This window comes from Numida meleagris, chromosome 25 (assembly GCF_002078875.1).
Source record: "Numida meleagris isolate 19003 breed g44 Domestic line chromosome 25, NumMel1.0, whole genome shotgun sequence".
NCBI lineage: Eukaryota > Metazoa > Chordata > Aves > Galliformes > Numididae > Numida > Numida meleagris.
In genome coordinates this window covers 1691631-1705246 of record NC_034433.1, presented here as the reverse complement: position 1 = coordinate 1705246, position 13616 = coordinate 1691631, and the positions used below count along the sequence as shown (strand labels likewise).

The following is a 13616-nucleotide window of genomic DNA, read 5'->3' as shown; positions in this document are numbered from 1 at the left end:
GATGGGATGGGGTTGGGTTGGGGATGCAGTGGCGTTGGGATGGGATGGGGTTGGGTTGGGTTGGGGATGGGATGGGGTTGGGTTGGGGATGCAGTAGCATTGGGATGGGATGGGGTTGAGATGGGGATGGCGTTGCAATGGGATGGCGTTGAGATGCCGGTGTGGAACCGACGCGCAGAGGAAACGGGAAGTGAATAGAGGAATGGCATCAGGGTCTGGGTCAGGCGGTGCACGGTCAAGTCTGCAGTGGCATCGCCAGCAAAAAGGGGAAAAAAAAGTGTGATTAATGCAGAAGGTGGTACAGGAACTAAGGAAAAGCCCAAAGGTGACTCACGACGTTCAGTCCCAACAACGCATGGGGGGAAGAGGTCGGACTGGGGACCAGGCGTGGTGGGAACCAGGAGCAGTACTGGGGACAGTGTTTCCTTCTCACCCCCCACGTCAGAGCTGTCACCCCCGTCCCATCCTCCCCCCCCCCACTGCGAGGGCTGTCCCCAAACCCTGCGGCATCACCATGGGAGAATCCCTCCTTGCAATTTGCTTGGAAAACAGCTCCTAAGGGCTGATGGCAAAAGCGATGTGCTAAATGAATGCAAATTTCCTAACTTCAAAGCATCCTTCTTCTCAGGTGCTTAAAACACACAGGATGTTGCTATCAGGGCTGGGAAAATCCTTTGGGAGCGTCTCCTCGCTTCAGGTGGATCCCAGCGGATGCCGAGGGCAGAGGAAGCCGCCTCAGACACGTATGCAAACAGATTATTCAGAGCAGGCAGGGAGCTGTGAGTCAGCCCGGGCTCAGCAGTGGTGGAGGAGCGTGTCCGGGCACAGTTCCTCTGACACCGAGTTTCATCCTCGCCGGGACGCGGTGAGTGGCGCTGGGCGGAGGATGGAGGCTGCAGGGGAGAGGGAATGGTCTGAGCTGGGGGAGGAAATGGGGCTTCGGGCACTTGGGCATCACGGAGCCACGTAATCCTGAGCCCAAAGCGAAGAATCTGCCAAGGCAGGATGGTAGCTCTCGGTGGGTTGGGTTGCTAAAGCGCAATCCGTGCTCTGAACCGCTTTAAATGTACTCGTACGGGAGGATTTTCTTAAGGCTGAGTACAAAATGCCATTGATAGAGCAGCGTGTGATCGGCCCGGAGATGTTCCCCCAGGAAGAACCCAGTGGTGACGGCAGGAACCAAGCAGAGCTCCTCGCCCAGCGCTCCCCAGCCGAGGCAGGAGGGCTGCTTCGGGAGCCCGGTGGTGCTGGAAGGTGAAATGAGGCATGGATCGTTCCCGGATGGATCCACGTGGAGGGGAGCAGCAGGAAGGCTCAGGTGGATGGGCCCCTTCGTGCCACCCGCGATGACAGTGGCGGCAACACGCCGCGCCACTCTTCGAGGCAGGATGAACTCAAGCTCTACAAAAGCCTCCGTTTCTGCCCAACCTGATAATGAGGGAACTGAGATCACCGCATCCGCTCGTTGGCAGTTTGTCCACGACTCAATACAAAGCCCCTTTGACCGGTGCTCCCCGTCAAGAGCCCTTCGTGCCCCAGAGCCCTTCTGCCCCGCTCCAGCTCTGTGACACGGAGCACGTGGCCTCGGCGGCGCGGTCCTGCAAAGCGCGGCACCCCAAGGACCAGCTGGGGCTGAGCCCGACCCCCACGGGGCACAAAGCGAATCGTCCCCTCCTCAGCACCCCCGAGAGCACCCCAAGCAGCTGTGACAGCGCCCGGCTCGGAGCAGCAGAGCTCCGCCGTCACTCAGCATCGGTGCAGGATGCTCCGCTGGGGACCAAGCCACGAGACAATGCTGTGAACATTCAGGCACTAAAAACCTTCCTCAGCAAGATTCAGATCTCCAACATTTTTGTTGTTGTTGTTATTATTATCTCTGCTAACGAGCTTTTTTTTTTCTTCTATGGGGAGGGAACGTGAAGGCTCTTAATGAAACACTCACGCTCCAGCAAAAGTCTAAATGAGCCCAGTGTTCGGCTGAATGGCGTTTATACCCCGGCGAAGGCTGTTTTCCCATCAGCTCTTTGAAGTGCCCAATTAAGTGATTTTATAACTAATAGGATTTTCCCAGGAAAGAAAGGCAAGAATGACAAAACGCTGAATGCTTGATTAACTCTGCCCCTAAAAGAACTGGGATCGTGTTAATTGACTGTTTCCCTGCCATATACAGCCCTTGTTTGCTCCATTTATGAAGGCATTTTGATGAGACACCGGACCCAGCAGAGTGGAAGCGGAGTCCCAGCGAGCACAAATGGGGGATGAGACAGTCCCTAAAACAAGGCCTTGCACGCTGGAAATGTTCCTGGAGCCGAGCTATGAATTGTTTGCTTCATTCAGCCCCTCACTCATTTTCATCCGAGATTGTTTTTAGCCCCGTTCACAGTCATTAACGTAATTGCTTCACTGACTTTCCATCAGCAGCTCGGGAGCTTTGTGTTGTTATTTTTTTCAGCTGGCAGCAAAGGGGCTCATTGTTCGTTGCAGGGAGTACCTGGGTGCGGAGCTCGCGCTGCTTTGCGTGCTTCTTTACTGGCTGCTCACGGGGTGCCAAGTTCCCGTTATTTGAGGCGGACTCCAAGGCCGGGGGCCAGCAGAGCCTGGCGCTGCCAGGAGGGCTGAAGTCCAGACCTGCAGGCCCAGCCCAGCTCTGGGCCCTTTTACCTCTCCTTTACCTTTTTGCAAAGCTCTTTGCAGGGGAAAAGATCGATCCAGGACGCTCACAGCTTCCCGTCTCAGTCCGGCCCTTCCTTGCGCACAGGAGAGGCTTTCCCATCAGGGTGGCAGTGGGTAGGGGTAGAAGGATGGGGGCAGCTCCGGCCCCACAGGGCCCTTCTGCACGGCAGTGTTCCCTGCAGGTGTCCTGAAGCAAGGAGCATAGGCTGGAGGCGCAGTGAGAAGCTGGTGACCCGTGTCTCCTCCTCCCCCCAGACGACACACGCATATGGCATTGCTGATGGAGGCTGCCTTTCTGCACCAGCCGTGGATCTGCTTGAAATCCACCAGGAGCACGACCTGGCCCTTTGTAGCCACGCAGAAGGATGTTCCTACGGAGCCCTGTTGACTAACGCTTGCTCACGGTGCGTGCCTTCAAAGCAGGGCACCCTCCACCCAAAGCGACCAGACAGGAGAAGCACAGGAGCAGCAGCTCCGCTCATCACGCCCTGACCGTGCCCACGTGGAGCCCCGAGCCCCAGCTCTGCAGGACGTGTGCCAGCCTGCTGCTCCTCTTCAGCACTGCCTCCCCATGTGTCAGCATCTCCTTACCCGTGTCACACGTTTCATTGCAGGCAGGCAGACTGCACAGCGACTCAGCTGCTGCAGAGCCCCGGACGGAGCAGGAGTTGTGTGCACAACATCCTACAGAGCCACCGGCAGCGGTGTGACAGTGACAGCTGCCAGGGAGAGGCTCCTGGTTGGGTTCTCTGCCTTGTCTATGAGAATCCATGTGGAGCCAAGGAAAGATTTGCTGAATTTGGAGGTGCTGTCAGTAGTGAAGTGGAGTGTCCCACACTTCACCCACCAGCAGTGACTCTGTGCAGAACCCTTCCTGTCCTCCCACTGTAACACACAGGAAAAAAAGCAGGAGGGAGATAACAGAGGTGATGAAACAGGAAGCATGAAAACCTGACAAAGTCCACTCCCCTGGTCCATGTCCAGACATCGTGGTGCAGGAGAACTCCCACCACCAAAGCTGGTGAGCCCTCAGCCATGAGTTCCTGAGCAGGACGTGTCACCCTGGCCACCAGAATGAATACTGGCAGGAGCAGCAGCACACCACACCTGAACCCTATCTTTAGCTGGGGCAACCTCCTCCCGAAAAGCTTATAGTAGTCACACATCTAAAAGCCAATCAATTCCCCGCTTGCCAGCACCAGGAAGCACAGCACTCAGCCCAGGCTGCTGCAGCAACCTGGTGTGTTTTAACGTGACAGCAACTGATGTCAGGATTAGTCAGAAACACTGCAAACATCCTACAGCAAACAAGAGCTCCAGCAGTAGGGGAATCGCCGGGCGGAGGAGCTGGGCTTCCTTGCAGACACCTGTCTGCTGTCACCACGCTCACACTTGGTGAATATTCACGAGCAAAGCAGCCCCACACGAGCAGCAGAGATAGTGCTCCTTACTCACAGCTGGTAGCAGCGATCTCCCAGCCAGCGAGAACGTGACACCCAGGGTGACAGGGTACCCCGCCCTGATACCGCCGCTCCACCCTGATACCGCAGCTCACCGAGGCCTTGGCACGGACAAGGATGGAGGTGCTACGCTGGGCAGCTCCTCTGCTGCTGGCAGCGCTCGTGTGCCCGACAGGAGGAACGTCCCACTCCGGTTGTCGCGGGATTAATCCCAGGGCAGCACGTGGGGTAACAGCGCCGGGAGCGGCAGAACGCGGAGGATGGACGCTTCCCTTGTTGGATCGGCTCCCTAAAAGCAAGCAACCAAAACCACACAGCTAAAATCGCTTTCAGGACCGAGCAGAGCCGCCTTGAAGATTTGTTCAACTAATAGTTATGTCAGCTTCTAAATTAGTAAATAATAGATGAATGAATCACTTGGGAACACCGCGTTCTGGCTGCACAGGCTATTTGATGTCTGCCTGGATGTGCTGTTTATTGCAGTCCACATTTGTTTGACCAGCAACAGAATGCAACCAACGGCAGTGGCCCAGCAACCAGGACAGCCTGAGCGAAACTTCACAACTGAAACACCCAGACATTTCTAGGAAGTCAGGAGGCTTCCTGCAAAGGCTGGCAGCTGGGATGCTCGTGAGGTTCTACAGATCAAAGTGCAAGGCCTGCACCTGGCTCACTGCAACACAACTTGTACAAGCCGGGGTGTACGGATGGAGCACAGCCCTGCCCGAAAGCAGCCACGGGTACTGCCGGGTATGAGCCAGGAATGGAACCCTGCCCTGCGGGGACAGGCTGAGAGCTGGGGCTGTGCAGCAGGGGAAGAGGAGGCTGCAGGGAGAGCTGAGAGCGGCCTTCGGTACCTAAAGGGAGCAGGTTCCATGGTTAAACCTGAGCTATGGGAATTGTACTTCTCCCCTTTGCTTTGTTTGCATCGGAGGTTGTTGCTCTAGGTTTGTTCTATCTTCTAGCTAAGCGGCACCGCACCACACGAGAACCCAGCAGGACGGCTCAGGACAGCGACTCTTTTTAGGACACAGTTTCTGCAACGTGATACAAACACGGGTGCCAGGGACACTGCTTAAAGCCAGCAGGGATGGCAGGAAGTTGGTGAAACGCTCCGACACGTTGTGGAAACATCTGTGACGTGATGACGAGACGCTGTGACAGCCTGCGGTGACACGGCCACTCATCTAAGGAACCTTCGGGGAGAGGAGGGGGTGTTCCTGGCAGGAGAAGGTCAACACAAAAACCTCCTTGTTAATTTAATATCAAAGCAGATTCATCATTACTATTATTATTATTATAAGCGTGAGCCACAGTGCTCCCCACCATAGTGTTCCCAGTCCGGTTGCCCTCTTACAGAAGGGAACTGGGAGGTTTAAATCCCAGCATGCATCGTGGCATTAAAAATAACACTTGCTAATTAAGCCCTGCGAGGAGGACTGCACGCAGCTCTTGTTCACACATTTCCCATCTCTAGAAGTTGCTGATCTTGTTTCCGATCTAAACCCCACCTATTAGATAAAAACAGTGGTATGCTCTATGGAAACAGCTGTTTCCATGTGTGTGTGAAACAGCAGCTCTGCTCCAACTTCCTCATTCAAGCAAGCAGTAAAATATGAAGTCAGCAACCTGAAACTGAGAGATATTTCCAGTTCTGCCATCTCTGGTGTGCAAAAACCACAACCTGCTTCTCCACAGTGTACACTGTCTGTGGTGCTACAGATTTCTTTCTCTCCTTTCCCCTTGGTTGTGGAAAATACCCATGGCTACCTGTCCTCTACCCCCAGCAAAACCACACGTGGAAGCAGGATGCCAGCAGACAGGCTAGCTCCCAGCCTCCAAGAGCTTCAACCCTTCCATAAATCAAACCCTGGGAGAAGCACGCGTTAAAAAAGGGAACACAGCTGCACGCGGCACATGACGCCATCCCAGCCCTTAGCTGCCTTTCACCTAACGCAAACAAGCCCACGGGAGACGGGCTGCCAGCATTTTGCGACCAAAGCCGGTCCCGAAGCAGTCAGGGCACGAGCAGCACCCAGCGGCGGGAGCACCCTGACCCCTGCCGGGGACAGAGAGAGCGCGCAGCACAGAACCGCAGCCCGGAGCCCAACGCTTCTGCTGCCGACACAGCCCCTCCTGCCCTGGAGGAGAACGGAACCAACCCCCACGTTCCCTAAAGCTCCGCGTCAGGGACCGCAGGCCGGGCTCAGAGTTCCACCATGAGACGCAGCAGTTGCTTTCCACCACCAGCACAACCCTGCGTAGCAGGATCATTACATACAATGAAATTCCTCTCAAAGCCCAACACGTTCGTATTTAAATTCTTAAGCTCCCTGCCCTCTGCCTGTAGAATGATTTAGACTTGCAAATGACTTCTGCATAACCCACACCTTCCCTGCTTACGGCATCAGGGCCATCCTCCAGCAAAACTTCTAGACCAGAGAACTAAGCAGCTGCAAAAAATAAAAGACACCATGCATCAGCAGCCAAGATGTCTCTGATGCCACTGACAGCAATCATGTGCTGCACATAGAAGTAACAGGAGCTCTTTGTCACAGCTCTGAACTCAAGCCTGCTGCCATAAAAGATGATGGACATAAGGAAATTAACCCACGAGACTGTTAGGTATGATGGATTTAATCTAAGTACACAATGAGAAGTGATGTGGCTCATCTGGATACAGGAGAGGAGCTGCCAGGCTGTTGGGGAGCTCTCACTGCACATCAAGCAAAGTCTTCATGCAAAGCTCATTTACAGATCAGCACTTCCAGAACTGCTATTATGAATACCTCCATGAAGCACCACCAGCCCACACTGAGGATGCAAAAAAAAGAAAGCAGAACAACCAAACCTCCACATCTCCAGCTGGTTTGCAGCCTTCAGCAAGAGGCCAACCTGGCATTTCCTACTGAGCTCACCCAGGCTGCTTCTTACACACGTGTTAGAAACAAGAGGCCCTGGCCCAGAGAAGTGAGGTGGCACGGAACAAAGTTGTAGGCAGGCAGCTTCGAGGTAAAAGGAGATGGTGAGCTGTCTCTAACACTAGAGCAGCATTCTTAACACTTCACTGTTACAGGTTTCACAATGAGACCTTCTGAGTGTAAGCTCTCCCCCCTAGAACCAAGTCACACTGAAAGGTTCAAGTGTGTGTTCTGTAGTGCCCATGTACAGAGCAGGTACCCGAGTTAAATACTGAACAACAAGTTGTAACCAAAACTTTAATCCCAAGGATCTCACAAAAGACATTTTACAAGTGACATGAAAATTCTTGTACAGTAAAGAAATGTTTAATTCACAACTTCTACAATGTACCATTACACATTCAACACATCCACTCCAGTTGTCAGTTCTGCTGTGTATTTGGTCTATTCAGAGGTCCTGGAATAGATGGTCAAGCTATCATCTATTTAAGAAGCATTCTAGTCACACGAAGAACAAAATTAACCGACTCTACAGCTAAAAAGTTGTCTATCTAATACAAAGTAGCTCTGTTCCAGGTAATGGAAGTCAGAACTAGAGCTCTGGATAACAGTGCAGCTCGCTCGTTCCCTTTAAGATGCCACTGGCTCAGGGTGACTGCACCACCAAGCACCTACGCCTCACTCTGCACCAGCACCGCTCCACAACCAACACACCTTGGCTGCACGCTTCCCTCCGCAAGCTGAACCCCAGCAAAAAACATACTGCAGGATGTCAAGACCAGAAACACCGTCTATGCGAGACAAACTGGTAACCATTCAACACAGAACATAAGTATAAGGGTACATTGTAAAACGTGATTAATATTACAATTCATATGATCTGCTTAGAACCATATACAGATTCACACCTTTACATTTGCCACCTGTTACAAGATACAAGGAACAAAGCAAGTTCAACAGCTAAAACATTTTAAAAATGCACCAAGCTTTATGAAATCCCAAAACAAAACAATGTTCTGTACATACTCCCCCAGTACTCAGATCTAACGACTTCCTGTACACAACTCCTCCTCCAAGTCTTATTTCCTCTCATTTGACCTGGAGCGACTGAAAGAAAAAAGAACAAACCACGTATGAGTGTGTTAAGGGCAGCACATTTTGCTTCAAACCTCCCACCCCAACATGTGATAGCCATTTTAAAACTGTTCCAATTATTAAAATAGCATTTAATTTCAAGGTAAATAACCTCATAAGACGCTGAAGACCGTTCTCCCCTACAGCATAATTCAGTGTTGCTAAGATGTAGAAGCAGTCATTTCCACACATCTACTCAAAATGGGGAGCCACCTACCTGCGAGACCTGGAAAAGGAACGGGAAGGCTTATGATTCCTCTCCCGTGAGAGTGATCTCTCTCTTCTTCTGTCTCTGGAGAGGGACCTGTTAGGGATTGCAACACAAGACGATTGTAACACCAGAATGAAGCTCAACTCGTTAAGATGACACAGCTGCCACAAGAGATTCGCCTCAGAACATCAAGGTTTTTGCACTGTTCAGCCAGGGAAAACCTTTCAAAGGCTCTGATGGGAATCATCAGCTTGTGCCATCCCATACAACCCAAGCTGTTGTGAACAAGTTATCCTTTTCTCCACAGCTGCTTAGGTCTGCCTGGTCAGATACCAAGTAACAGTGCCTCAGCTAACTCACTGCATCTATGTAGACTTAAGCATCCTTTGCTACACCTTATTCCATGCTACAGGAAAAAAAAAATCACATACAAACCCACTGTGCCTTCACTACCTAACACACTGCAGCACACGAGAGCTGGACGTGCTCACTGGACAGTCCCTCCCTCACCTGTATTTGCAGCTGAAAGAACTCGAAGGGATTCTGGACAGCTGTGTAACATGAAAACTTACTATTTCCACTCTTAACATACTTCAACAGATAACTGTGGGATCTCCTATTGCTGCTGAGTCAACTCAAGCAAATCCATTTCTCCAGCGTGCTGAGTTACAATGCTCACCCGGGAATCTACGCACAGACACAACCCAAACATGAACCCATCTGTTCAGACAAAGGAGGCCGTGTTCGGTGAGAGATGCACACGTACCTGCTGCGGCTACGAGAAAAGCTTCTCCTTCGCGGTGATCTAGAACCAGAAAGAGAATGTGAGGCTTTTTATCAATCCTTGCAGCATTACTGGGGTGAGGCATTTCCCAACTTGTCAAACTCACTGTTGGGCCCTGGGAACGTGCCAAGAATAACTGGCATCCATCATCCAGTAAAAGGCATGGAAAGATTAGGCAGTAAACAAAGCTCAGTGTGAACAGCACATTTCCAATCACCATTTCACTTATAACTAAGAATGCTTCATAGCAGAGTTGTCCAATGCAACACTTCCATTTCAACTAAATAGACTGCCCAAAACACCACACCAAAGTCCCACAAGTGGTTCCAAAAAATAGCACAGACCAAATGTTTTGGAACCCATGCAAGCCAAAAAAAGTCCACGACAAGACATAAAGAGATACCAAGTGGAAAAAAAGTGAAAATGCGCTCAGTGTAAATATTGATAACGCCATTAAGTGCTACATTAGAACTGCATATCTGTGATTGTCATTCTTAATGCCATAGTGTGTTTAGACTACTTTTAAAAAAAAAGTCAATAACCTTAGCTCGGCCCAGTTCATCCCAAAAAGTAATTGTTTTAAGTTCTGAAAACTGTTAGTAAAACCGTTTAAAGGTGATAGGATTTTTTTTTTTTTTTTGCAAGGAAAAGCTAAGTTTGTTAGAGCTTTATTAAAAATTTAGTTTGGCATCTCACATGCAAATAGACTCGTTTTTACGTTATTTACAGTAAGGCTTTCCATATCACCCTTAAAAGTTTCCTCAAGCAACATAGGTACGTTACCATTCAATTATGCACAGCCAGCCTTTGATTGAGAAAAGTAATTACTTATAAGCCGCTTACTCCTTATTTTAACCAGCAGTAAACTGTATAAGCAGGAAAAACTTACTAGTTTTTGGTTTCAACAAGCTAGAAATGGTGAGGTGAGGCTGCCGGACTGACTGCCAAGAAGAATTTGCTGAAAAGGTTTTGCCAGATGTTGCGTTGTATTTAGTTGGTTGGCGAAGGGGGTGTTGTGGATTTTTCCTGCTTTTTTGTTAGCCGAAGGCTGCTGCTGTAGTTGTTGTGAAGACATTTGGTAAATAAACAGCTGAGCTGATTGGCCGGGAATGTGTGGGCGGTCGAGGTGGCTGCTGCCGATTTGGTTAAGGTTGGAGAGAAGGCTGAGAGAAAACAGCATGCTCGGGAACCAAAGGGCGGTGCAACCTGACGACTGGCCATGCCTGGGTCATGTGAAACGACACCAGCCAAGCTGAATGGGGCGCGCTGGTCACATGACGCTGAAAGGGCTAGTTGACTGGCTAATGCAGACTCAGAGGGTGGTGAGAAGAGACATGATGGTGACTCTGTAACGGGTTCATTTTTATTAATAGATGGACCAAAAAGCATAAAAAAAATGAAAAACAAGCCATCAGTACAACCGTCTATTAGCTAACAAATACTCCTAATGTGTTATTTTTTCAACAGCAAAAGGGTAAGCTCGAAACCCTGACTCATGAGGACTTCACTCACCTGCAACAGGTAAATTCAGTCCTGCAAAAACCACGCTGCAGACTTAACCACCAGACAAGCTAGTCTGGGACCAAGAACGTGCCAGTTACCAAAAACGCTGCTACGCTCTAGAGCTGGGTTTGCAAATCTCAAGTGACAGAACTGCCACACGATGCTTTAATTTCAAACCGATGCTAAGGTGGAAAGGTTCTAGATGTTTAGAGCAACTGTTACTCGATCTATTATTAAACAGCTGCCTACTTATTAAGTATTTAAACCGGGCAAACAAAGCGGAGAAACACATCTGCATGAAAATGCTTAGCTGCTGTATGTCATGTTTTGCCATTATGGAATAAAGGAAAGGAACAACCTAAGTTGAAGTATGGGGAAGAAAGGGAAAATGTGACTAGAAGATGAGCAGATTTTAAGAGGAACGAGGGTAAATCCAGGACAGAGGGCGCTGACTACCAACTTGCATAGTGACCTAAGGACAAAAGCCAACATTCAACACGACTTATGTTCACCTCCATTTTTTTTTCTTGCCTTTTTCTTTTTTTTTAAAAAAGCATTTGGCATCTCCAAATTGGGATCAAATAGATGAATGTTATCAATCATGCTTTTTAAAAAGCCTGCTTCTACGATGCTAAGTGCCAAGAGCTCTACAAGTGTACTTCAACCTCGGGTACCTGCGGCGAGGAGGAGGACTCCTTCTGCGGTAGTCATCTCGGGGACGCCGGCCCCAGGAGGGAGGTGGGCCACGGTTCCGACTCCGTTTTTCACCATTGGAGAGCTCAACTCTGACACGACACCCACAGAGGGTTCTGAGAAGAGAGGTTGACATTGGTTACATTTCCCCCAATAACTATCTGCAAAAAAAACAAGACAGACAAACTACAGAATCAGAGGGGGGGAAAGGAATAGATAACAAGGGTTAAAAACACTGCAGAGAAGGGCTTGGGTGACCTGGTGGCCAACAGGGTGAACATGAGCCAGCAGCGTGCCCCTGTGGCCAATGGTACCCTGGAGTGAGGGAGGTTTTCCTCCCCTCTGCTAGAACCAGCTGCCCAGAGAGGCTGCAGTCTCCATCTCTGGAAATATTCAAAACCCACCTGGGCGTTTTGCTGTGGGCCCTGCTCTAGAGAACCTGCTAGGGGCAGAGTTGGACTGAGGGATCACCAGGGGTTCCCCTCCAACCCCAGTGGGACGGGGATTCTGTAATTAGCAAAGTATGTAGTATTCAGAGTCTCAAAAATAGACTCCAGCTAACAGATAGGAAGTCTGGCCACTTCTGAAAGCTCACCATGCTCTTCAGGAAGCCACAGCAGGAATCAGGAAGTGTCTGAGTCCTGCCTCTTTAAAAAGAAACCGTCTTGAATTTTAACCAAGTCGAAGTCACATCTAACTTGAGTTCCACTCTAAAACATAAAATTAACCATCCCCATGCTATTTTTGCACCATTAAATAGGCCTATTCTTATAACACCGCTCAAATAAATACTGCATAATGGGTATGCTGCCAGCTGAAACTTTCCAATTTTACACTATCGTGAGTCACATTCCCTCTTAATTTCACCAGGCAAACCCCAACACACAGTAATCACGTTTTACCTTCCATCTAGTTCTCTTACAGCATCAGCTGCATCTCGTGGATCTTCGAATTCCACAAAGGCAAAACCGGGAGGATTCCTCGCCACCCACACACTGCGCAGTGGTCCGTAGTAGCCAAACGCTCGCTCTAGTTCAGTTTTGTTGCCATTGTTCCCAAGGTTACCCACATAAACCTTGCAGTCCAGCGGACAAGAGTCACGATGCATGGCTAAGACAAGAAAGAGGGAAAAAAACTCACGCATTTAACAACACAAAACGTTGTTCAAGAAGGAATCATTCAGTTAGATGCTTTTCTCAGGAGTTTTAACTGAGATACAGGAGAAACGTTACCCGCTGAACGCAGTGAGTGAAAGCGTGGCAAAAACAAACAAAAAAAGCTGGCTGGTATCATGATGATTGGAGCTTACTACTTCGGGGATTCGGGTTTACTTCTACGCCCCCCTACTGTGGAAGAGAATACGGCCCCGCGCCCCGCTCCTAGGCCCCGGGGCCGGGCCTGCAGGGGGAGCGCTGCGCGGGAGAAGCGATCCATTGTTCTCGGAGCGGGGAGAGCCGCCCGCGCCGCGGGGAGAGCAGCGCCGCTCCCGGCCGCAGCCACGCGGAGAGCGCCCGGCGGATACCGCCCGCACCGCCCCACAGCGCTGCGTGTGCGGCCGGGAGAAGCGTAGCGCCATCCACGGGACTCCCGCCCGGCCTCGCCTCACCGGCCGCAGCGGCATAGGAAAGGCGCTGAGCGGGCTCCTCCGGGCGACCCGCGGCCTACCCGCCCTCTCCCCGCCCGGCTCTCCTCAGCGCGGCGGCGGTCGCCGCCCGCGGCCCAGCTTTACAAAATGGCGGCGGCTCTTTGTTCGCCGCCGCCGGGCCCCGCCGCTTCCATCCGCCCTCCTGGGGAGAGGGACCGCGGGCGCCGCTCCCACCCCGCCCTCCGAGGTGAAGGTCCTCACCGATGCTAAGAGGGAGGGCGCGCGAAGGGAGCCCGCGCTAAATTCGCAGCCGACTCGACCCTCAACGAGACTCCCGCTCCGTTTTTCCTCACTGGACAAAATGGCGGCTGGCGCCCGCCCCGCCCGTCTTTATATACGGGCGGTCCCTCCCACATGACGCCGCGCTGAGGCGAATCAGAGGGCGCCGTTCTGCTGATTGACAGGTCGCCGTGTCCCGCCCTCGCTCAACGCGCCTGTTCCCGCCGTCCAGCCCAAAATGGCGTCGGGCGGGATTTTTCTCAGCGGTAAATAAAATTGCTGAGGAAACTGGTGTTAACTCAAGACACTCACAGGTGTAGCTTTGGTACTAACTTCAGCACACAGCGTTTTATTACCTTCCTAAAACATCACT

The 13616-nt window shown here is 51.2% G+C and overlaps 1 protein-coding gene across 1 annotated transcript; it reads right to left on the bottom strand.

Moving 5' to 3' along the window:
* On the bottom strand, positions 7338 to 13377 carry SRSF3 (serine and arginine rich splicing factor 3). Its single transcript, XM_021376949.1, has 6 exons — positions 13226 to 13377; positions 12282 to 12489; positions 11361 to 11495; positions 9166 to 9204; positions 8406 to 8492; positions 7338 to 8161 (listed from the first exon to the last, which is right to left on the bottom strand). The coding sequence occupies exons 2-6, from the start codon at positions 12485 to 12487 to the stop codon at positions 8134 to 8136; spliced, it is 495 nt and encodes a 164-aa protein (XP_021232624.1). The 5' UTR covers positions 12488 to 12489; positions 13226 to 13377; the 3' UTR covers positions 7338 to 8133.